Source organism: Aotus nancymaae, unplaced genomic scaffold (genome assembly GCF_030222135.1).
Source record: "Aotus nancymaae isolate 86718 unplaced genomic scaffold, 86718_ANA_hifiasm-v0.15.2.pri h1tg000064l_0, whole genome shotgun sequence".
Lineage (NCBI taxonomy): Eukaryota > Metazoa > Chordata > Mammalia > Primates > Aotidae > Aotus > Aotus nancymaae.
This window is the reverse complement of record NW_026988478.1, coordinates 5,066,250-5,088,893: the sequence shown is the minus strand read 5'-3', so window position 1 is coordinate 5,088,893 and position 22,644 is coordinate 5,066,250. Positions and strand designations below refer to the sequence as shown.

Genomic DNA, 22,644 nt, shown 5'->3' with positions numbered 1-22,644 from the left:
CAATTCTTTCTTAGCTTCCAAAGTCTACCTCCTTCTGAATTGCTGACAAAAGTCAGGTCACCATAGTCTAAATGGTCATATATTTTCAGTGGCCACCTGAAGACAAGAGGGGTTCTGAGCCTATAAATTAAGGGCACTCCCCCTCACTTCCTCCTCTCATAACTCCCACCTGCTGAAGTGGAAGAGGAAGCTTAGCCTCTGCCCCTGTGTTTGGGATGGCAAGAATATCCAGACTGGGCCGGAAGAGGCCATTCTGTGGCCACTACCATGGTGGGCTGCTACCAGCTTCTGAGGTGAACGAAATGGCTTGAGGCCCTTCTGGGATGTGTGAAGCCTTTCTGGGATGTGTGAAGCCCTGCATATGCGGTGTGGAGGATGAGGTAACAGCCAGGACCAAGCTCAAGTAAAATAAACGATGAGACCTCAAAACCCAGGGCTGAAATCACGTTAGCTGTGCTCTCCTCATCAGACACAGAACCTGGGGATTCTTTCAGACAGGAAGCACAGCCTGGGGAAGGAGGCTTGTTCAGAACAAGACAACAGCAAGAAAACAGGGCTGTGGTGACTCCCCTTATGTTGGGGTGGTGGGGATAGCCAGGATGCAGTTAGGTTTTGTCACTATCCTAAAATGTTATGAATTCCTCCAAGAAATCACCAAGGTCCCTAAGCTATGGAAATCCCTAAAACCCACAGTAGGACACTGAACCCCTAGGGTATTCCATAACCTTCTTCGCCTTCCAGAGTCCCTCAGGACCTAGAGTTGAGTCAGGCTGGAAGTGGAGCACCATGGCAGCCTCACTGGCTCAGCTGAAGTTTCCTATCCAGAGCCCTACTCCAGGTCAATTCTGAAATATTCTGTTTGGAACATGCCAACCTGAATCCAAATACCAATGGTAAGAGCTCATCTTCAGACTCCTCTGGGAAAGCAGATCAAAAAAAACCAGGATAGCCTGATAGAATCAAAGGATGATTACTAATGCTTCCTGATACAATTCTGAAAACAGTGGGCACCAAAAAAGGACTGTATCAAAAAACAGCCAAAAAGCCCGGCTCAGTGCTTAGCTTACACTGGAGAAGGGAGGTACCGGCCCTAGTACAGTTCCGAGGGGGAGCTCAGCCAGAGGATGAGGCTTGCAACCCAAAACTAGCAAGAACTAAACAGGGTTCCCGAGGCAGATACCCATATCCACAACTCACATGTCCACCTTAGAAGGAAGGCTTCAGCAGACAGGTCTAAAGGTTACTTCTGAAGCTCACTATCAAGGGGAATATGGGAAATTAATTGTGGTGACATTTGCAAAACTGTGAATACACTAAAAACCACTACATTGTATAGTTGATTTATTTATTTGAGACAGAGTCTTGTCCTTCATCCAGGCTGGAATGCAGTAGCACAACCATGGCTCATTGCAGCCTTGACCTCCCGGGCTCAAGCGATCCTCCTACTTCAGCCTCCCAAGTAGCTGGGACCATAAGCACACACCACCACGCCCAGCTATCAAATGGTATACTTTCAACAGGTGAATTGTATGGTACAGAAATTACATCTCAATAGAGCTGTTACATTAAAAAAAGAGACAGAAAAAAAATAGACCAATTCAATCTGTCAGCATTTGAAAAATATATTCAGGATTTTCTTCTCCTTTCTGAATAGACTTGGGTGGCTGATCAATCCCAAATCAAGGCTAACAGGTCATTCCATCCAGTTCCACAGTCCAACTCAAGGTGTAGGACAATTTAGCCAATGGCTTGGCTTGGGTAACAGAGTCACTAAGTTTCCAGTCACCAGTGGAAACAAAAAATATTTACTTACATAAATATCACATAAGATTTAGTTTGGCTGGGCGTGGTGGCTCACGCCTGTAATCCCAGCACTTTGGAAGGCCAAGGCGGGTGGGTCACGAGGTCAGGAGTTTGAGACCTGCCTGGCCAACATGGTGGAATCCTGTCTCTACTTAAAATACAAAAATTAGCCAGGTGTGGTGGTTGGTGCCTATAATCCCAGCTACTCAGGAGGCTGAGGCAGTAGAATTGCTTGAACCTGGGAGGCGCAGGCTGCAGTGAGCTGAGATCAAGCCATTGAACCCCAGTCTGAGCAACAGAGTGAGACTCCATCTTGAGAAAGAAAAAAAAAAAGATTAAGCTCCTAAGAATAATAACACTACTACCTTAGAATGCTATCGTGAAGATTAGGGTGGGTAATGCAAGTAAACTCTTGGCGAAGTCCTGAGATATGGTGAACATTCGGTAAATGGCCTGGTTTGGGTGCAGGTGGTCTGCACAGGCCTCTTTCTCCAGGCCAAGATCCCCTCAGAATAGCAGTAAGACCAGTACCTCCCTTCTGTCTGGTACAAGCTACGTACCATGCTAGGCTTCTCTGGCTATTGATGCAGTCCCTCTTGGCACCTATTGTCTTGAGAATTAAATCATCACCATCCAGCCATTCTATCCCCAAGGTGAGCACAGTGTGTGCACATGGTAAACTGTGGTCAAAGAACACTTGGGGCTTTTGTTACTAAATGGGAAAGGTAGGCTGAAGTCAACTACTGAATCTTGGCAGCCAAGATAAGGACTATGAGCCCTATGTTTAGGAAGCAACATGACAAAATGATGACTTAGTAAGAATAATCATGCAGTAGTGTATGGTGGACCGTGTGGAGATGGAGGATCCCAGACAACCTAACGAGATCCAGCCACTGTAACTCCAGAGTGTAAGAAGAAGGCCCTGAGCAAGGTCAGGCCCAGGCAAGGGATCCTCAAAGCAGGGGTATCACTGCCATCAGTGCTTGCGGATTTGATGGAGTGGACCAACAGGCAGGAAGGAATCAAAACCATTTCAAGGATCTAAGTCAAAGCAACTGAGACATTGATCCATGAGCAGAGACAGCAGGAGCTGGAAGGGAGATTGGGTTCTGTTTAAGGGAGATGAGAGGAAACCATTGCTAGACAATTAAGATGACAGCAGAATGTTGAACCAAACCTTGGAAAACAGGCTGACACTAAAATCAGAGAAGTGTGAGATTTTTACACAGGGTAGAAAAGACACTTCAACAACAAAGGAGCATTCTGAGGGATAAGAGCAGGGGGAAAAGGCCAGAGTTCTGGTAAATCTGGGAGGAAATGGAAGAAACGTAGGAAAAGGGGAGCCAATGAGAGAGGAAAGCAAAGGCACAGGAGCTAATAAAGGTAAAAGTTTTGAAAAGCTAAAGAGTTCTATAGCCACGTATCATCACCACAGGCATCTGAGCAGCCACCATTTATTTAGCACCCATTAAATAGCAGAAGAAGAACAACACAGTTTCTGAGGGAGGGGAAAAAAAATCAAGATTTCTAAAAGAGGCCAAGCATGGTGGCTCACATCTGTAATCCCAGCACTTTGGGAGGCTGAGGCAGTAGGACTGCTTGAGCCTAGGAGTTTGAGACCACTCTGGGCAACACAGTGAGACCCCATTTCTACAAAATATGTTTTAAAAAATTAGCCAGATGTGGTGGCACACACCTGTGGCTCCAGCTGCTTGGGAGGCTGAAGTGAGAGAATCACTTGAACCTGGGAGATCAAGGCTGCACTGAGCCAAGATCGTGCCACTGCACACCAGACTGGGTGACAGAGCAAGACCCTGTCTCAAGAAAAAAAAAAAAAAAGAAGAGACAATATAAAGTTTAGGTATCTGAGAAGATGGGAGACTATGGGTTCTAGAGCTCTGACAGACAAGTCTTGGGGAAGAAGGAAGAAGAAAAGAGTCAGGTGGATATACATACAGGATGCAAAAAAGCATGAGTACCGGAGCTGGAAATCAACATACCTGTTATTTTTACCCAAAAGAGGAGCCACCAACAGAACAGTGAGCAGCAGGGGTTTGTGGAGATGGGAAGTGTTTATAATATTCCCTGCTTGAACATCATCAAAATTTCTCTTCTGCCCCAAGAAGGTCCAACTTCAATATACAACACCTAGCATCTGACACTCCAAGGCCCCAGTTCCTGGCCATCTGGCCACTTCCTAAGTCTCCATTCTGCCATGCTGGTCCCTAGCAGATGCCTGAATTTCCCTTCCTAATCACACTGCCACTGTCCCATAAGGCCTGCTGACCCCTCAACAAGCCCTGCTCCCTAGATATAGAATTATGGATTCTTTCACCTCAAAACATAGGCCAGCTCAGCAGCCTGCCCTACTGCCATGTGGCCCATAGACCAGCAGGTTGCTGACAAAGGACAAAGGTCACTTTTCCACGCTCCCCAAGAACTGGGAAACAAAAAACAAAAGCCCAGGCCCTTTTGAGAAATAAAGTAGTATAGGCCAGCTGCAGTGGCTCACACCTATAATCCCAACACTTTGGGAGGCCGATATGGGAGGACTGCTTGAGCCCAGGAGTTCGAGACCAACCTGGACAACAAAGGGAGACCCCATCTCTACAAATAATTTAAAAATTAGCCAGACATGATGGCAGGCACCTGTGGTCCCAGCTACTCAGGAGGTTGAGGTGGGAGGACTGCCTGAGGCCAGGAGGTCAAGGCTGTTGCACCTCTGCACTCCAGCTTGGGCGATAGAACAAGACCCTGTCTCAAGAAAACAAATAAAAAATAAAAATAAATCAGTAAAGGAGTCAATAATCTGATGATCTTTCCTATTCTTTGCTCATAATAAGTATAATTTTAGAGAGCAGGTCTCTTGCTATTGAAGTTTGAGGCCCTTTGTTACCTGGTGCCCAACAGCACAACCCCAGCAGAGGTGAGACACAGTTCACACAGAACTGGATGGAGGCCACCACTTACAGCCAGCCCTTCCCTACCTCCACTTGCCCCTCAGTGAGAGGGACATGGAATGCCTCAATGGAAGTTCTGCCACATCAAGGTGCACAAGGCCCATCCTGGTTCATACCCAGTTGAACCTCACAACAAAACCACTGGCTCATCCAGTAGCAGCAAGGAACCTAAATGCCAGGATTGAGGTGGCCATGGTAAAGCCCCCACCATGGCTGCTGTGGTCTTGGAAGACCGCTGCTCTGTGGCCTCCTTCTGAGGACGCCCTTCTCAACCATGGAAAGGGATGCTTGCCCTCACCTACATGGTGCACCTGAGCACCTGAAGGTCTCTTCATCCATCTCAGCCTTCATACCTCTCTTTCTAGAAGACCTTCCACTTCTTCCAGTAAGAAAAAAAAAAAATCCTTGACAGAAGAGTTGAAGGCAAAATAGAGCAGTGCCTACTTTGTCATTCCCCTGGCAGGGCTTCACTGGGCCCCTGCAGCCGGCATGTTCTTTCCTTGTTCTCACTTCAAGGCAATGTTGTGTGCTCAGAGACATAGGGAAGGCAAAGACAAACAGGCCCATTCACAGTATCTTCACAAGGCCCAAGATGAGTGGAGTGTAAGCTTTGCACAGCACCCTGCCCCTGTGGTAGGCTGCTGTTTTGTGCTACAAGATAGGCACTAGCCAAATGCCACAGGGCAGAGGGTATTACTTCCACCAGTGCCTCCACAGAGCAGGCAGCACAAGTCACCAATTTTTCAAATGTTTGAAATAATCAGATTAATAGTTTCTACCAACTTCCAAAAGCAAAAACAAAAACAAACAAACAAAAAAAAACCCAGCAGAAAGGACACGAATGACTGAAAAGCAGTAGCCTTTTCCTTCTCATCATATTTTAAAACCTGTCACAGTGATGCGCTATCAGAAACTGGTTCAGAGAAATAACCTTTCAGACTGAGCCGCCTTTCTCCTGCCTGTTCCTTCAGCACCATGATTGTGTGACTTCTTACATTACTGAATAATGGTTACTTTTATTTGGCTGTTTCCAACCCTTGAACATGAGCTCTCTAAGGCAGGAATTTTTGTTTTACTCTTCTTTCCATACCGGAATCTAGCACAGTGTCTGGCTAACAGAAGGCATTTTTAAAATGCTCAATGAATGAATGAGGCTTAGAGAAATCTTGGGCTCAAATGTCTTCTGAGAACGTGTTGCCTTACTGGCAATTCTTTACCCAGAACCATTTGCCAGCATCTACAGCTAAGAAGATCAATTATTAGAAAGATCAACTTACTCACTTACTACAAAGATAAAAATAATGACTGTTAGGTGTCAATTCAAGTTACTCTGCTTATTGGCTAATCATATTATATATTTTCTTGGCCCCAGTTTCCTCACCTGCAAAATGGGTATAATAGGGTAACACTCCCTATACTTCCCTGGGCTGCTGGGAGGAGTAAGACAGATTACCTGGCAGTGTTCAACGAACACTGTCTTTCTTCTCTCTTTGTTATGTGAAAGTTAAAAAAGTTACTGACCTCTCACTTACCTTGCCTATCCTGATGCATGAATTTATAGTATCGAGTAAGTCAGCCTTTTTTTCATTTATAGGCACTTCTCCTAACTCTTTCCCTATTAATTCACCTGACCGATAGCCCATTGTTGTTTCAAACGCAGGATTTGCATACTGAAAAAGAAAAAACATGAAGTGAATTGAAAGTCATTTTGAAAAAGAGGACAATCAAAGGTCTTCGACCTAAGCCCTTCAGGTTTTTTCCCCAGAAAAAGCTCAGGAGCCTGGACCTCATCATGGCAGTTCTGAAGCCATAAGCACATAACCCACGAAGAATTCTGGAGCCCAGATGAGCTTCTGCTGGGTTTTCTGCTACGTTCTCCTGAGGCCCCAGGAGGGCAGCAGGCCCACTCCCACTTTAACAGGGGCAGAGGAAGGGATGTGCACAGGGCCAAACGAGGAGCTGCTACAACAGGGCTGTTTAGACTGGGGGATGATGGAATAAAGCACCAGATAGAGTGCAAAACACTCAGGCTCTCCTCCCCCTCCACACAGACCTCAGCAAGTCACTTAATCCCTCCAAGACTCTTATCCAGATATGGGAATGAAACATTTCTCTTGCTTCTTTCATATGGTTCAAATAAATGATGTGTGTGAAAAGCAGGCTACGAACTAGGAAGTAATTACAAATGTAAGGCTTTATGGGTAAGTTTCAAATAGGACTGTAAGACAAGCAGAACATCAATGGGAAAAGTGTGCAAGTGCTAATGATGATAATGATCAAACAATAATTGATACTATCTGTCAGGGTCTGTTTTCCTCACTGGGCACTACAGTACGCACTTCACATACATGAACTCAAACACTGGCCCACGCTGCCCTTCAGGGCACCAACTCAATGTCAACATCATCAACTCTTTAACAAGGAAGTCACAAGTCAGATTAAAGTGAAAGACTGGAGAGCCCAGAAGTAAAATCAAAGTGGAGCTAATTCTCAGATAAAAGGAATGTTTTTTTCTGGCACAACTCCCTTTTTTGCTGTTATCTGAAAGCATTAAGCTATGTTGCCTTAAGTCACTCGTATAAACCCACTTAGATAATAATGTGTAATTTATTCAGTACTTACTAGGTATGTTATTTCTGAAACTTTTAGTTGTTTCTAGTATATTTCTGTAAATGCAAACTATCTTCAAAGACAGTGAGAAAGGTGAAAGGCTCATAGACCTTATGGTCAGAGCACTCCCCCTCCTGCAACAGCACTACCCCCAGCCCCCAGCTATCATCCTTTTCAGTAAGTCTCTCCTTGTTAAACGATCTAGTGGGAGATAATGAATGCAAATGTGGCATTTCTACAGACATTTTCTAGCACTTTAATTATTAGTATGTTTTCTAATCTATAGAGAGCTTATTTTAAATTACACATTTTATTGATTCTGTTCTGATAATCCTCTAAGGAAAAACTGGTCTCCCCAATTTCAAAAAGAAAAAAAAAATCATATTGGAGGGGTTCAATCCTAAACATTGGAACAAACAAGAAATCCAGAAAGACTCCAAAATAACAAACCTGTATAATGTGGTCTTCACTTGTAATTTCAACTGCATCTTCACTGTTTTCTAATGCAGTGAATACTGAGTTACAAGCCCTTTATGAGTAAACAAAAAAAGGAATAATTAAATATTTCAAATCTAATAAAATCTTGGGTTATTACATTAACTTATTTAAACGTATTTTTTGTCTGATTTATAAAGAAGGGAGAAAATATTTTAAAACATAAAGAAGAAACAAACACCCCCTGCAAGCCCTTCCTCTGGGATCATCACTAGGTACACTGTAGTATCTTTCCTTTCAATGTGAAGGAAAGACACACTAGGCCAGTGGGCCAAGGTGGTCACATACCAGGGTCAAATCCCAGCTCTTCAGCAGTGGTGGGACCCTGGGCAAGTGACTGAACCCCATCGAGCCTCCCCTCTCACCACCTAAGAGTCCTCGTGAGGACTAAGTAAGAAGACAATAGAGTCAAGAATACTGCACAGAGCCTGGCAGAGAGAAAGCAGTCAATCATTTGTAACTACTATTTTAACCAAATTATTTTCACAAAATTGGGGGCATCTGGAATTACTAGTTTTGCTTCTTGCTCTCTTAGCCTTCTTCTGTGAGCACCTTCTCACAACCTTCGTGTTTGAAAACATTTTTAAAATTATACAAGTAACAATGTTTATTGAAAAAAATTAGAAAATAAACATTAACAAAAATAAATGGAACACTATATCACTCCCATTTGAATAATAAAAAAGACAGACGGTAACATGTATTAGTGAGGAACCCTCCTACACTGCTGGTGGGAATGTAAAAAAGTGCAGCCCCTTTATGTCCACAAGTAAACTTATACACAAATGTTCACAGCAGCATTATCCAGAAAAGCCAAAAAATGGAAAAAACCCAAATGTCCATCAACTGATGAATGGATAAACAAAACGTGGTATATCCATACAATGGAATACTATGCAGACATAAAAAGACATGAAGTCTTGATATACGCCATAACATGAATGAACCTTGAAAACTGTAAGCCAGTCACAAGGATCACAGAGGGTATGAAATGTCCAGAATAGGCAAATCTGCAGAGATAGAAAGAGGATTAGCAGTTGTCTAGGGCTGGGGAAAATAAAAATGTTCTAAAATTGTGGTGACTGAAGCACAACTCAATGAATATACTAAAATCCTTTGAATATACCTCAATAAGATCAAATAACCTGAAATCCCAATACCCAGACATCATAGAAAAAAATCTAATCATTTTCAATAAGCATTGAAAAATGTTCTAGGCATTTACTTGTACAAATGTATACATAATATGTATATAAAAAAAAGACCATACTGTACAGTTTTATAATCTGCTTTTCTTACTGGAACAATAATCTTTCCATATCAATTGCAATTCTTTATTAGCACTTAAAATAACTATATAATATTCTACTATAAGATTATATTATAATTTATTCAATAAATCCCCTATGACTAGACATTTGGGTTGCTTCCAAGTTTTTTTTTCTTGAATAAGGAATCTCCCAAAGAATGATTTTAAGATTCTCTGGCCTCAGAAGATGAAAAAAAAGAAAACAATTGCCTGCTTATAAGATGCAGAGATACTACTGAGTAAACTCTAAAAATACAATGCTGGCCAGGCGAGGTGGCTCACGCCTGTAATGCCAGCACTTTGGAAGGCAGAAGCAGGCAGATCGCTTGAGCCCAAGAGGTCAAGACTAGCTGGGGAACACAGCGAAACCTTGTCTCTACAAAAAATAAAAAATTAGCTAGGCTGGTGGTGCACATCTGTAGTCCTAGCTACTTGAGAAGATGAGGTGGGAGGACTGCTTGAGCTCAGGAGGTCAAGGCTGTAGTGAGCAGTGATCACACCACTGCACTCCAGCCCAGGCAACAGAGTGAGACCCTATCTCTAAACAAACAAACAAACAATGCTTTTACATTATTCCTGGTATTACTAAACTGACCCACTAAAGACAAAATAGCTTAGCCAATAAAAATTAGCTCCTTTTTAGCACATAAAAAAACCAAGAGATAATATGTAAATTATAGCTCACTAAAGTTATTTTTTAAAAAAGCAAAAAACACACTGGGTGCAGTAGCTCACACCTGTAATCCCAGTGCTTTGAGAGGCACAGGTGGGCAGATCACTTGAGGTCAGATTTTGAGACCAGCCTGACCAACATAGTGAAACCTCTTATCTACTAAAAAACAAAACAAAACAAAACAAAACAAAATTAGCCGGGCCTGATGGCATGTGCTTCTGTGATCCCAGCTACTTGGGAGGCTGAGGCAGGAGAATTGCTTGAACCCGAGAGGTGAAGGTTGCAGTGAGCGGAGATCGTGCCACTGTGCTCCAGCCTGGGTGACAGAGTAAGATTCTGTCTCAAAAAATCAAAAAATAAAATAAGCAAAAAACAACAAGAAGTTCTCACCTCCAATATAACAAGCTTGGAGGAGGCAGATCTGGGTTTTATCATTCTTTTTTGACTTTTGCAGATATGGTAAATTAAAAATGTTACATCATTTGCATGTCTTTATGACTGAGGCTGAACATCTTTTCACATTCATTGGCCATTAGTATCTCTCAGGAACTGCTTGAACACATCTTTTAATATTTTTCTTTTCTTTTCGTTTCTTTTTTTTTTGAGATGAAGTTTCGTTCTTGTTGCCCCAGGTTGGAGTGCGGTGGGGGGATCTTGGCTCACTGCAACCTCCACCTCCCGGGTTTGAGCAATTCTTCCGACTCAGCCTCACGAGTAGCTGGGATTACAGGCGCATGCCACCACATCTGGATAATTTTTGTATTTTTAGCAGAGACGGGGTTTCACCATGTTGGCCAGGCTAGTCTTGAACTCCTGACTTCAAGTGATCCGCCCACCTCACCCTCCCAAAGTGCTAGGATTACAACAGGTGTGAGCCACCATGCCCAACTCTTTTAATATTTTTCTAATTTTAATTGATCACTTTAAACTTGATTAATCAAAGCTCCTGTAACATTCAGGACATTAACCCTAACATCTGTCCTCTATGTTACAAATATAGTTTTCCCAGTTTGTCATTTGTCTAAATTTTAAACATTATTTAAGGTTCATTTTAACTGTAGACAAGCTTAATATTTTTATGTTGTCTAAGTTGATTCTCTTCCTTTACAAAATGTGGCTTTTATGTGTTTGTTTATAATGACTTTGTCATCCAATTACCTATTTCCACTTTTATTTTGTAGTACTTATAAAGCCCTACTTTTTCACATTTAAGGCTCTAATTCATTGGAATTCATTTTAGGGGTAGGAAGTGAGATTGGAATGTAGCTTAATTTTGTTTCCAACTAGTTAACCGACTACCACAATTCTCTTCGCTGAAAAGTCCCTCATTTCCCGTGTTGATTTAAAATGCCATGTAGGCTCACGCCTATAATCCCAGCACTTTGGGAGGCCGAGGCAGGTAGATCACAAGATCAAGAGATCGAGACCATCCTGGTCAACAAAGTGAAACCCCGTTTCTACTAAAAAAATACAAAAATTAGCTGGGCATGGTGGTGCGCACCTGTAGTCCCAGCTACTCGGGAGGCTGAGGCAGGAGAATTGCTTGAACCCAGGAGGCAGAGGTTGCAGTGAGCCGAGATCGTGCCGTTGCACTCCAGCCTGGGTAACAAGAGTGAAACTCTGTCTCAAAATAAAATAAAATAAAATAAAATAAAATAAAATAAAATAAAATAAAATAAAATGCCATGTAATCATATACTAAATTATTAAATATATCCAAGTCTGTTTCTGGTTTTTATATTCTAGTTTACCAGTCTAGCAGTGACACCCTTGCTTGTTACAGCTTTTTAGTGCATTTTACTATCTGAAAAAACAAGACTCTATCTCTCTCAATTCTCTAGCCTCACATTTCATTTCCCTTTATATTTTTATATCTCCCTGTAAAATGGACATCACCATTTGGCTGCCAGCTGGAGTTCAGAGAACAAAGCAGGGCATGAAGTGAGATGAGGACAGAGAGGTAAGCAGTGGACAGACCATGGAGACCCTTGTAGGCTACATTTTGGAGTTTGGACTTCATCTTGAAGGCAGCGGGTGCCTATCTGGGCTATCACAGAACAGGAACACAAATGGAATCATGTGTTACCTCTGTGTGGAGAATGAAGGAGTCAAGACTATTAATCTTAGTACTCCCATTCTGATCCCCTTTGACTGTCGTAGGCTCATACAAATGAAATGATCCAATTCTCTCTTTGATCCCTAGTAGAGGACATGTTAAAGAATAACTGAACACTCAAGGAAGAAACTTAAAATGACAGGAAGCTGCTGACTTTATTTTTCTTTTGTCAACCTGATAAAATTATATTAACTTTTCTGCTTTTCTTACTCTACAAAGAACGAGGCCTCTACTCATTTCACTTAAAAAATTTAAAAACCCTGTTTATCAAGAGCAGATAAAATGCTTATTGTAGAGAGGAAAAAAAATGTTACCTACCAGAGATAACTAATGTTAATAGATGTGGGGGGGGTCTATATTAAAACCATTTTTTTCTTAAAAAAAAATAATCCAGCATATGCAGTTTGTATTCTGCTTTCATGAGTCTCTAATCACTAAAATGACCCTTATTAGGCATCCAAGCAGACTTCAGAAAGTCCCTAAGAGTGGAGCTGCCACCCCCTCTCTCCAATCCCATTTTTGCAAGAGGCCATTTATGGCTCAAAGGTAATCCCCACAACCAAAGTTCTCACTTGCCACACTGCCCTGTGTGGCCTGGAGGGCTTTCCAGAAATGGCAGAATTACCTGAGTTTCAGTTGTGATCGCACCTCTCCAAACTCAAGCTGTCGCAGTTCATTGTAGCAGGCCATGATGTTGGGGTTTTCTACATACCTCTACAAACAGAAAGAGGAATTTTGTGGATAAACAAAGGTGCTTCTTTAAATTATGTGTGCCAATAAAAATAACTCTTTAAACAAACTTCTCAACTTGGCAACTAAAATCTAAGAAATACTTTGTTATCATAAATGATGAACAGAAGGTTAAGAGAGAAAATTTATGGGAACCAAATTAGCTTTTTAAAAAGTAGGGTTTAAGAATGCTTTTCTTTCAGTGCCTTTGGTTAAGAGCATTTTGGTTGTTTTCACGTCAATGATAAAGCAGGGGCTAGAACACGTAGAGGAGGAAATTTATTAACTAAAATCCTATTTATATTAGGCTTTCAGAGCATATTCAAGAACAATATTGTGTCCTCTTTAAAGTCATATTAGCTTACAATAAACAAAAATACACTTGCATTTCTATCTGCACCTGTATTTCACAGGGGGAATCTCAATATGGGCAACACGTTCCTGAACTAACCACCAACAGTGGCTCCATGAAGCCGGCAGATGATTATCTTCCACAGCAGAGGCACTGGCAGAAGCCATGGGTGGATTTGCCCAGTGTCTTTTGTAGCTGTGGACATTAGGTATTTAGTATAATTATGTTTACAAAGTGGAAATATCTCACGACAAAGTGAATTACATAGTTCTGAGAAGATGGACCCATTCCACCATCAAATTAAATACTCCATGAAGACATCTTAGCATCCACTGTGTTCTGTCATATAGTTCTATTCAGATGTAAGAATATTTGTGACCATTACTCCCCACTGTTTCTAAAGAACTCTTTGCTTTTTACCTGCACAATAAATGGACAATACTCTACCTGACTGAGGAGGAAGCTGATGTCTAAAAGGTGGGGCCTCTGCAGACCACTATCTATAAGCCCCAGCCAGACCAATCAGGGACAGGGGGCCCCTTGAGGAGTTCTTTCTAGTACCATGGTGAACACAAATAGCCCCTGTTTGAACTGTGATCAGGGTCTTAGCCAGCCTTTAGTTCATGCCTTAAAAGCTGTATGATTGTATATGAGGCACCTAACCATCCTGAGCCTGCTTCCTCAAGTATAAAGCAAGAAAAATAATACTGTTCCTACCCAATGCAGATCACTATGAGAATAAAAAGAGACAACGGGAGAAAGCATTTTAAGTATAAACTGCTGCACAAATGTAAAGAACAGCTATTGTCACCCTCACAAGGGAAGGCAAGACCTGTTGTCCAGGAGCATGATAAACCCTATGCCTATAGGCCAAAACAGAGCCCCTTTCTCACCCAGAGGTCTAACAGTGGCGGCGTGCCTATCAGCTCCCATCAACTGAGAGGGGAGGAGCCTGCTAGACCTGCTGTCCACATCTCCATCAGCCAAGACCCCAGGGGAACACCCAAGAACTCTGGACAGGAACCCACTTCTGACTGGGCAGGCACAGGGAAAAGAGACTTCTTGACATAGTGCTTGTGCCACTCTGAGAGACAAGGGATGGCGTCTTGAGATAGACAGGGGTCCTCAGTTTCTCTGCAGGTAAGATCTTGGGATGGGGGGGTTGTGGAGGGAATGTGTATTTATCCAATTCCACAAATGGATTCCCATGTATGCAATCAGATTTTTTACTGGGTCTGAATGTTATGTATTCACCAAACTTTTTTACCCCAAAGGCAGAAATCAAGGTAAAAAACAACTAGCACGTGACCAAATGTACAGCATCTTGCTCCTGCTGTTTGCCACCTCCCCCAATACTTTCGCTTTGCTATGTGTGTCTAAACATTCTTCTCTGTATCTAAACATCTCATCTTTCTGGCCCCTCACCAACTTTCATTTCTGTCCCAAGGACCCCACAGGGCATGGAGGGTGAAGAATCAAGTCCAGGGATCCTCAGAAAACAAGCTTATTCCCTCTGCTTAAACAGCAGTTAGTCTCCTCTCCCTTAACCTCCTCCCATGAAAGGGGTTGGGACTACAAATCCTATAGACTTCTAAGCTAACTCAACCTCACTTTCTCCAAAGCATATCACACCCATGGCTAGGACCTGAGGCCATCTTTGCTAGGTCTCTCCCAGTGGTTCTCAATTCTCAGCTGCATAATAGAATTACCTGCATTTTGAAAAAATACCAGCATGCAGGCCCCTTCATAGACCAACTGAAACAGAGTCCCTAGGGATGTTACTCACGGGATTCTAATCACACCCAGCAGTGAGTCAGTAAATGCTCAATGGCCAAATCCAACTGAGGAGGCTAGAATGTCCTCCATCTACTTTTCAATCCTGAACCATGGCGAATCCACAAAACAGCTCATACCCCTTTCCACCCCGCGCTCCCTGTACCAGAGATCTCATTATGGTGTTTTTCAGATTCAAGCCTTGGCATCACTGACTATAGCCATTACTGGGAAAATCCCCTTCCTTTAGGTCTAACCGTTCTCCTCAGTAACCTGAGCATCCCTTTATTACTTAGCACTCACAGTCTCTGAGGACTGGTCACCCACATGAATTCCTCACCCACAAAATGGAAAGCCTGCCATTACCTCCACATTTCCCAAGTCAGGTGCTTCTAAAGAGACTACTGTAAAGCTTTCGGGCTTTTGCGTGGAAGTGTCCTCACAAGGGCATGCACCTAAAAGTGGTTCCATCAAAGTTTTCAAGGGATCCCTTGATTAAGGGGTACAGGCATGAGGGGCAGCAAGAGTGTGTGTGTCAGTTACTTTTCAAGTTAGCTCCATGATAACACAATAATAATAAGAAAATATAAGGACCAAGATTACTTGACCTTCTATCAACCAGGATGCTCTTTCTGGTCCACAGAACTGTGTTGATAAGACTTCTTAGGCAGAATTTCAAACACAGCACTCACCAAACACAAATTTCCAACACTGCAACTATGTACTTTCAAAGAGACCTCAAACAAATATAAGGCTTAATAACCTCATGTGGCTGTAGGTAAGCAAATAACCAAAGGCAGAGGGAATAATATATCCCCTGAACTTCACTAGAAATTGGAAGCTTCTAAGGTTCTTGTTAAAACAGCCAGTTTTGCAGCCTTAGTTACTGCAAAAGCAAGCAGCTTAAGGAGGGATGATGAAAGATCCATCAGGAATAGGGGACTTCTGACTTCCAACCTGGGACTCCTCGCTGCTGGCTGAGTAAACTGTTTTCATACAATATAACAGGGATTACTAGAGGTAAGGGAATGGAGACAGGTGCTGATGTGTGTGTATGTTGTGGGCAGTTGTCCAAAGAGGGGGAAACCCAAGAAAGCCACAACTATGTAATCAATAATGTGTACTTTTTATATAAAATCATTTACATTTAAACTAAAATCTTAAATTCCACCTAATCAATATTAATATCAATATTTGTGTTTTTTTGTCTGCATTTACTTGCTACCTCTTTGTTCCTTTACTTAAGCTCTTTTTATCACATTGTCTTACAAGTGTTACAGAATTGTACTTTTTAAACCCAATCTAACAGCCCATCTTTTAAAGGAAGAAGTCAGCCCATTCATATACATTTGCTTTTATTCTTTCCTTTTTTCTTTTTTTTTGAGATGGAATCTTGCTCCTGTTGCACAGGCTGGAGTGCAGTGGTGCAATCTCGGCTCACTGCAATCTCTGCCTCCCGGGTTTAAGTGATTCTCCTTCCTCAGCCTCCCGAGTAGCTGGGATTATGGGCTTGCACCACCACATCTGGCTAATTTTTGTATTTTTAGTAGAGACAGGGTTTCGCCACATTGGCCAGGCTGGTCTTGAACTCCTGACCTCAGGTGATCCACCCGCCTTGGCCTCCCAAAATGCTTGGATTACAGGCATGAGCCACAGCACCCGGTCTGCTTTTATTCTATGTCACTTTGTGTTTCTGACTGATTTTACACTGTTTTCCTCTTTCTTCTGTTTCCTAATTTGATCAAGTTGCTGTAAACTCCCTATTTTCTCTTGTTAATTTGGAAGTTTTATCCAACTGTCCTGCTCTATCAATGGTTATCTTCCTTTTCATCATCTAAAAAGCAGACATAGATTTCTTTACGATTACTTGAAAACAAGATACCAGTTACCTCCAGAATAAAGTATCTCCTACAAAGTGATGCTCTACTCTGCACATTTCCCACAAAGATGCATATTTCCTGGGCTCATGCTCATTCTGTCTCTTAGATAAGCCTGTAAGAATGCCTGCATCCTTCTCACTAACCCTGCAAACACCTAGGGTTGACTAAGTCTAGAATTTAAAACTGAGTCATTATTAAAATTCCTCTTTGGATAGGTCCCTTCTTTTAAAAGATTATACATTCTAGTCTATGTTTATCCTTTTGGGACTAATTTTATACACATATGCATAATTGTGGGCACATCTATAAAGAAAGACAGAGAGCCGGAGAAAGCAGGAGGCACCATGAGGAAGTATGCACATGGCAGGGTTTATAGCTCACTACGTTTCCCTCCTCTTCTCTTCAAATTCCTGTTCTAGTTCATTTCTTATATGGTTAGAGTCCTTTTCTGAATTACTTTCCTCAGACAGAACTGTTGGGGAACTCTCTCTCTGAATTTTATGTATATCCCCAAAAGAAAAGTAAGCAAAAACTTGGCTGGGTATATGACTTGGTTGTAGTCCCTTTCTCCCTGTATCGTCTCATCAAACTAGACATTATTATCGTTTCATACAGTAAACATGTATCAATATTTACCCTATACAGACTATTTTCTTTACTCATCTCTTGCATTTCAGACCTTCCACCTGGGGTTCACATTCCTTCTGGTTGAAGCATATCCTTTAGAATTTCCTTGTGAGGATCTGTTAGTTACAAATTCCCTCAATGTCCATATTTCTGAAAGTCTTTATTTCATCTTCATTTTTGAAAGATATATATATGCTAGGTATAAAATTCTAGGAAGTTTATTGCATTTAAAATGTTATTCCACTGTCTTCTGTTTTCCATTTGCTGCTGCTGAGAAGCTAGCTGTTAGTCTGTCATTCTCTGGAAGGTAATCTTTTTCTCTGGCTGATTTTCAGTCCCCTCCCTCCCTTCCCTCCCCCCCTTTTTTTTTTTTTTACAGTGTCACTATGATGTGTCCTCTTTTAAAATTTACTCTATTTTGGGTATGTTAGAATTCATGAATCTATTAATTAGTTTTTCATCAGTTCTGGAAATTTTCAGCTAGTAACTCTTCAAATATTTCCTCTGTTCTATTCTTCCTCTTCTCCTGGAACTCCAGCTATATATATATATATAGTAACTATATGTATATGTGTGTGTATATATATAGTTACTATATATATATATAGTGTGTGTGTATATAATATATACACACATACACATACATACATACACACACTAAAACTTCACACGCTATCCTCCACATTTCTTCATCTGTTACACATACATACATACACACACTAAAACTTCACACGCTATCCTCCACATTTCTTCATCTGTCTAACTTACTTTGTCATTGTATTTCTGTGCTACATGTGACCTACTACATTTTAAATTTTTCAGTTATTGTGTTTTCGTTTCTTACAATTCAGTTTTGTTCTTCACAAAAATGTGCTATGCCATTTTTAGTAGTTTCCTATTCCTTGCAGATATTCCCAGCTTATCTTTTATTTCTTTACCTATAGTAAGCATACTTGCTTTATAATTCATGTCTCATAACTAATCTCTGAGGGGTGTGAGGGTCTGTTACTAGTTTTTTTTCCCTGCTAGTTTTTCCTTGGGATGCCCTGTCACCTGGTGGATTGACTCTAGCTTTGACTGACTGCTGCCGGCTGCCCTTGAGCAATTTATTTATGGAGATCCTCTCAGGTCAAAGATGAAGCTGTCTGCCTCTGTGGAGGATTTGTATTTGCTTCTGCCAGGCACTTAGGAGTCCTACTCATCCAGAAAACTTGAAGCTAAATTCTCGGCTTGAGGTTTCTTGATTACCTTGCTCATACAAAGCTGGGCTACAAATCTGCCCAAGGGTCAGCCTTACTTAAGTTCTCTCTGTATGATTCCCAAGGCCTCATTTGCAGCCAGCTGACTGAAGCCCTGAGTAGCCTTTTAGCTTAGAGAAACCAACAGACTGAAGCTGGAAGAGGAGAGAAAGAGAGCTGTGTTTGGGTTGCATTATTTCCAGAATCCTTGTACTGGCTTGAAAAGTTGCAGTTATACATGCCAGCATCATAGTAACACATCCTGTGGTATAATTTTTAGTGAATATGCCATTACTGGAGCTTTTATTATGTTTAGATGACTTTAGCAGGCATACTTTTGAGAGACTAAGAATGTGAAATGTTATAGATTAGATTAGCAGGCTATAAAGTGAAACCAAACTATAACAGAAGGACAATTTTTTTTTTTTAAGTAGGATTGAGGCAGGTTCTCCCTACGTGGCCCAGGCTGGTCTCGAACTCCTGGGCTCAAGGGATCCTCCTATCTCGACCTCCCAAAGTGCTGGGATTACAGGTATGAGCCACCACCCCCGGCCAGACAATAATTTTTTTTTTCTTCAAATTAATTCAAAGCTTTTGCTGGGTACTGAACAGAGATAAAATAATTTCCCAAATTGAATTATACTTGTAAAACAAAGAAGTGAGTACATACCCTTGTAAATCCAGCAGCAATGAGGGGCATTACGGACAACTCTTCTCTATCCACCCTTCAAAATAACACAGTAAAGAACATAGACATAGTGTTTATCAATTACATCTCACCTCTTTTACTCTACTAATTTAAAAAACACTTTGTTATGTAATGAGTACTTTCGGATGAGTCAGATTAGTATAGAAACTTAAAGGATAAAGTTGAAAACTGTTTTCTGTTTCAATTTCACATTTAGCTTTTTGGAATGATATAATATTTGAAATACAGAAACTTCATTAATAACGGGAATACAGGAGTGTCCATATATCTTTTTAATATACAAATTTTTAAATTTAAACTAAGTTAAATTTTCTCCTATTATCTTCTACTTCCAGTTTTTAAAATTCCTTTCTCCCCTACAGCTCAGGAAAAGAGTTTAAAGGGCACAGAAACATTTCTTCTATCTATAAAAACATATAAGTTAAATAACATTAATTTGAATACTTGTCTTTCTCCTAACATATTACTCTTCTTTCCTTACCTCCAATTTAGAGATGAAATCTAAGATTCCCCTCATTTATGTATAATTCACAGAGATATTTGGAGCTAGAAGGCCCTAGGAAGATACCCCTGGAAAACATTCATACTTTTAGAAATGGAATTCTCTCATAGTTTGCCTGTTTCTAAAGTGAAAGGCAGTTTAAAATCACAAAAGTCTAGCATGAAAGCAGAAAGTCCTTCCAGGAAGTTAACTGGAGAAGCAAGATAAAATAAGACAGAATAAAGAAGAAAAAGCCACACTACAAGGAGGCGTGCCTGACACAGTATGTGAGCTGTTATTTGGCTATGTGTTAAGAGCAATTATTACACTGACACGTCAATTTCAACATTAAAAAAATGAAAGTTTACCTCCGTACTACACCAACAATAACTGTGTTTTCTGAGAGTTTTGATGATCTGATAGACCTTAAAAGAAACAAAAAACTTTAAAATAAATATAAAAATAATCCTTTAAAACCAAATATACTTAAACAATTACAACAATTAAAGTTGGAAGAGGGGCAGAAGGGAGAGTAAATGATCCCCTCCCTCTCTGAATTCACCTTCTTGACTACTTAATCTTTCTCTTTTTTAGGGGCAAATTCCTATTCAGTAGACTGTGATAACTATAACAATTATGAAGTATGAATTAACAGTTAACTAAGATGACATGCATTCTACTTGTTCTGATCTTTGTTAAACTGCCTTGTTTTAGGCGGAGTATTTTCCCTACTTTGAGATTGCATGAAAGTAGCCATTTGTCTCTTCTTCCAAAGGAAAATGAAAGTTTATGTCTATTATCACACGGTGATGGCTACGCTTACCAAAGGGGATAAAGGAGCCCAAGGGCTGGCTCCACTGCATTCTAAGGAGCACAAAGGATGAAGAGTTCTAGGTAAAATGGAAGCTAAATTAATAACAACAAAAACAAAAAATCCCAAACTAGGAAGTGCAAGATATTATAATCTGTCAGAAAGAAGAGCACCAACACCTGATAAAAGGTTAAGAACAGAGGACTGGTCTAGAAAAGTACACGAGACTGTTCCACTGAAGTTACCCAAAAAGTACAAAGCTTCCCATACAGAGTGAATTCAACCCTTCTGCAGAAGCAGCTTTAGAGGCCATGGAGAATGAAAATACAGCCAAAATATCAGAGAGAGCAGAAATAAATGTGACACAGAGTAGGAGAAAGAAAAGAAGTGCTTCACTGGAGATATGCAACAGCCTTGAACTCATCCTACCCTGGGAGAAGAAAGCAGGACTCTGGAGAAGAACCAGTCTACAGGAGAAGGAAGGAACTGGCCCCAGACCCAGAGGAAGAAGACTCATGTTGTAGAGGGACTCTAAAAAGAGGAGAATGTAGAGGAACATAACCAGACTGCCCTAGTCAAGGCAAAGGTGTGCTAGCCGCCTGGAGAATGTGTCTAGGATGGGACAGAAACTAGTCGAGACTCACCGCATTTGCTCCAGCCGTTAGATCAAGGAATAGAGCCACTTCTGAATCACAGAATCCGGAAAATAATTTGAGTGACTAGCTCTCAATTCTCCCAAAGATGGTACATAAAATAACCATTCCAGATGCATAAGCAACTCATCATACATGATAGATGCCCCAGTCATTTTTTGAGATAGGTTCTGTTCTCATTTGTCACCAGACTGGTGTGCAGTGGTGCAATCACAGCTCACTTCAGTCTTGACCTCCCGGGCTCCAGCCATGAGTAGCTGGGACCTGTGGGAGGTGCCACTGGCAAACTTTTTTATTTTTTGGTCTCACTACACTGCCCAGGCTGGTCTGGAACTCCTGCATTCAAGTAGTCCTCCTGCTTTGGCCTCCCAAAGTGCTGGGATTATAGGCATGAGCCAGCGGACTCAGCCAGATGCCCCAGTCTTAGCAAACTTTTTCTGTAAACTTCAGAGAGTAAATATTTTAGGCTTTGCAGGCCATATGGACTCTGCCACAACTACTAAACTCTACCACTGTAGCACAAAGCACATAATACATAAATGAACGACATGACTGTGCTCTGCTTTGCCCATTCCTGCCTGTGGGCATTCAGGCTTCATTTTCTTGTGGAATCCAGGTTGAGAAAGGCTGAATCTAACAACAAATGCAGAACAGGCTGGGATAGGAAGTTGCTCAGGAATGGAAAAGCAGCTCTAGAGACCAGCCAGTCTCCCTCATGCTCACCTCTTCTCCACCCCTCTCAACATCTCTGCTTTTCCATGTTCACTCTGTATTCCTCTAGCATCCAACTGCCTATCCTCTCCAGAAGGAGCCAACCTAAAGGGTGCTGCATGGCGCTTTTGGAAGACCCTTTCCAGACACACCACCTCAGGGCTTACTGGCCAGATGTCAATCTCCAATCCAACCCTGGTCTCCCTGCCTGGTGAGAGCAGGCAGGCTCAGCTTCCTGGGGAAGAGCCGTAGGAGAAGCTGCTTAGGCCTGGAGGGGTCACTGACATGGCAGACACTCACACACATAGCCAGTGCACTCATCACACCTGATGACTAATAGTCATCCTAGCACTGATCTCAAACAAGGAATAAGAGGCATGACTCACAAATGATATTTTCTTCACTTCTAGGGACACTGTATCTGTTTTGTGTTTACCATTTCCATCATATCACAGAGATTTGGAGGGAGAAAAGGCAAATTTAAGTATGTAGCTAGCCATTTCAAACCAGCTTTCAGCTTTTTAGAAGAAAAATCAAGATGAGAGTGGTGTAATGGCAAGTAAGCAAGAATATAGGTGAACTCAATAAGGAGCTTTGGATGCCCTACTCATACCTGGAGACACAAGAATGAGAAGCACTGAGTTAAAGATAAAGTAGAAGGGAGGACCTTGTTTAACTGGAGATAAGTCCTTAAAAATAGCTCTAAAACTGTAT

General features: G+C 41.4%; 1 protein-coding gene across 4 annotated transcripts in view; it reads right to left on the bottom strand.

The window, feature by feature from the left end:
* PDE8A (phosphodiesterase 8A) overlaps positions 1-22,644 on the bottom strand; it is a 169,993-nt gene that overhangs the window by 39,631 nt on the left and 107,718 nt on the right. For all 4 annotated transcript variants that reach the window (XM_064366196.1, XM_064366195.1, XM_012448936.3 and 1 more), the window contains exons 4-8: positions 20,124-20,180; positions 19,236-19,290; positions 12,592-12,680; positions 7,824-7,902; positions 6,296-6,433 (exon numbers count right to left, since the gene is read on the bottom strand). In XM_064366196.1, coding sequence (XP_064222266.1) covers positions 6,296-6,433; positions 7,824-7,902; positions 12,592-12,680; positions 19,236-19,290; positions 20,124-20,180 — 418 coding nt within the window. The remainder of the gene's footprint in view (positions 1-6,295; positions 6,434-7,823; positions 7,903-12,591; positions 12,681-19,235; positions 19,291-20,123; positions 20,181-22,644) is intronic.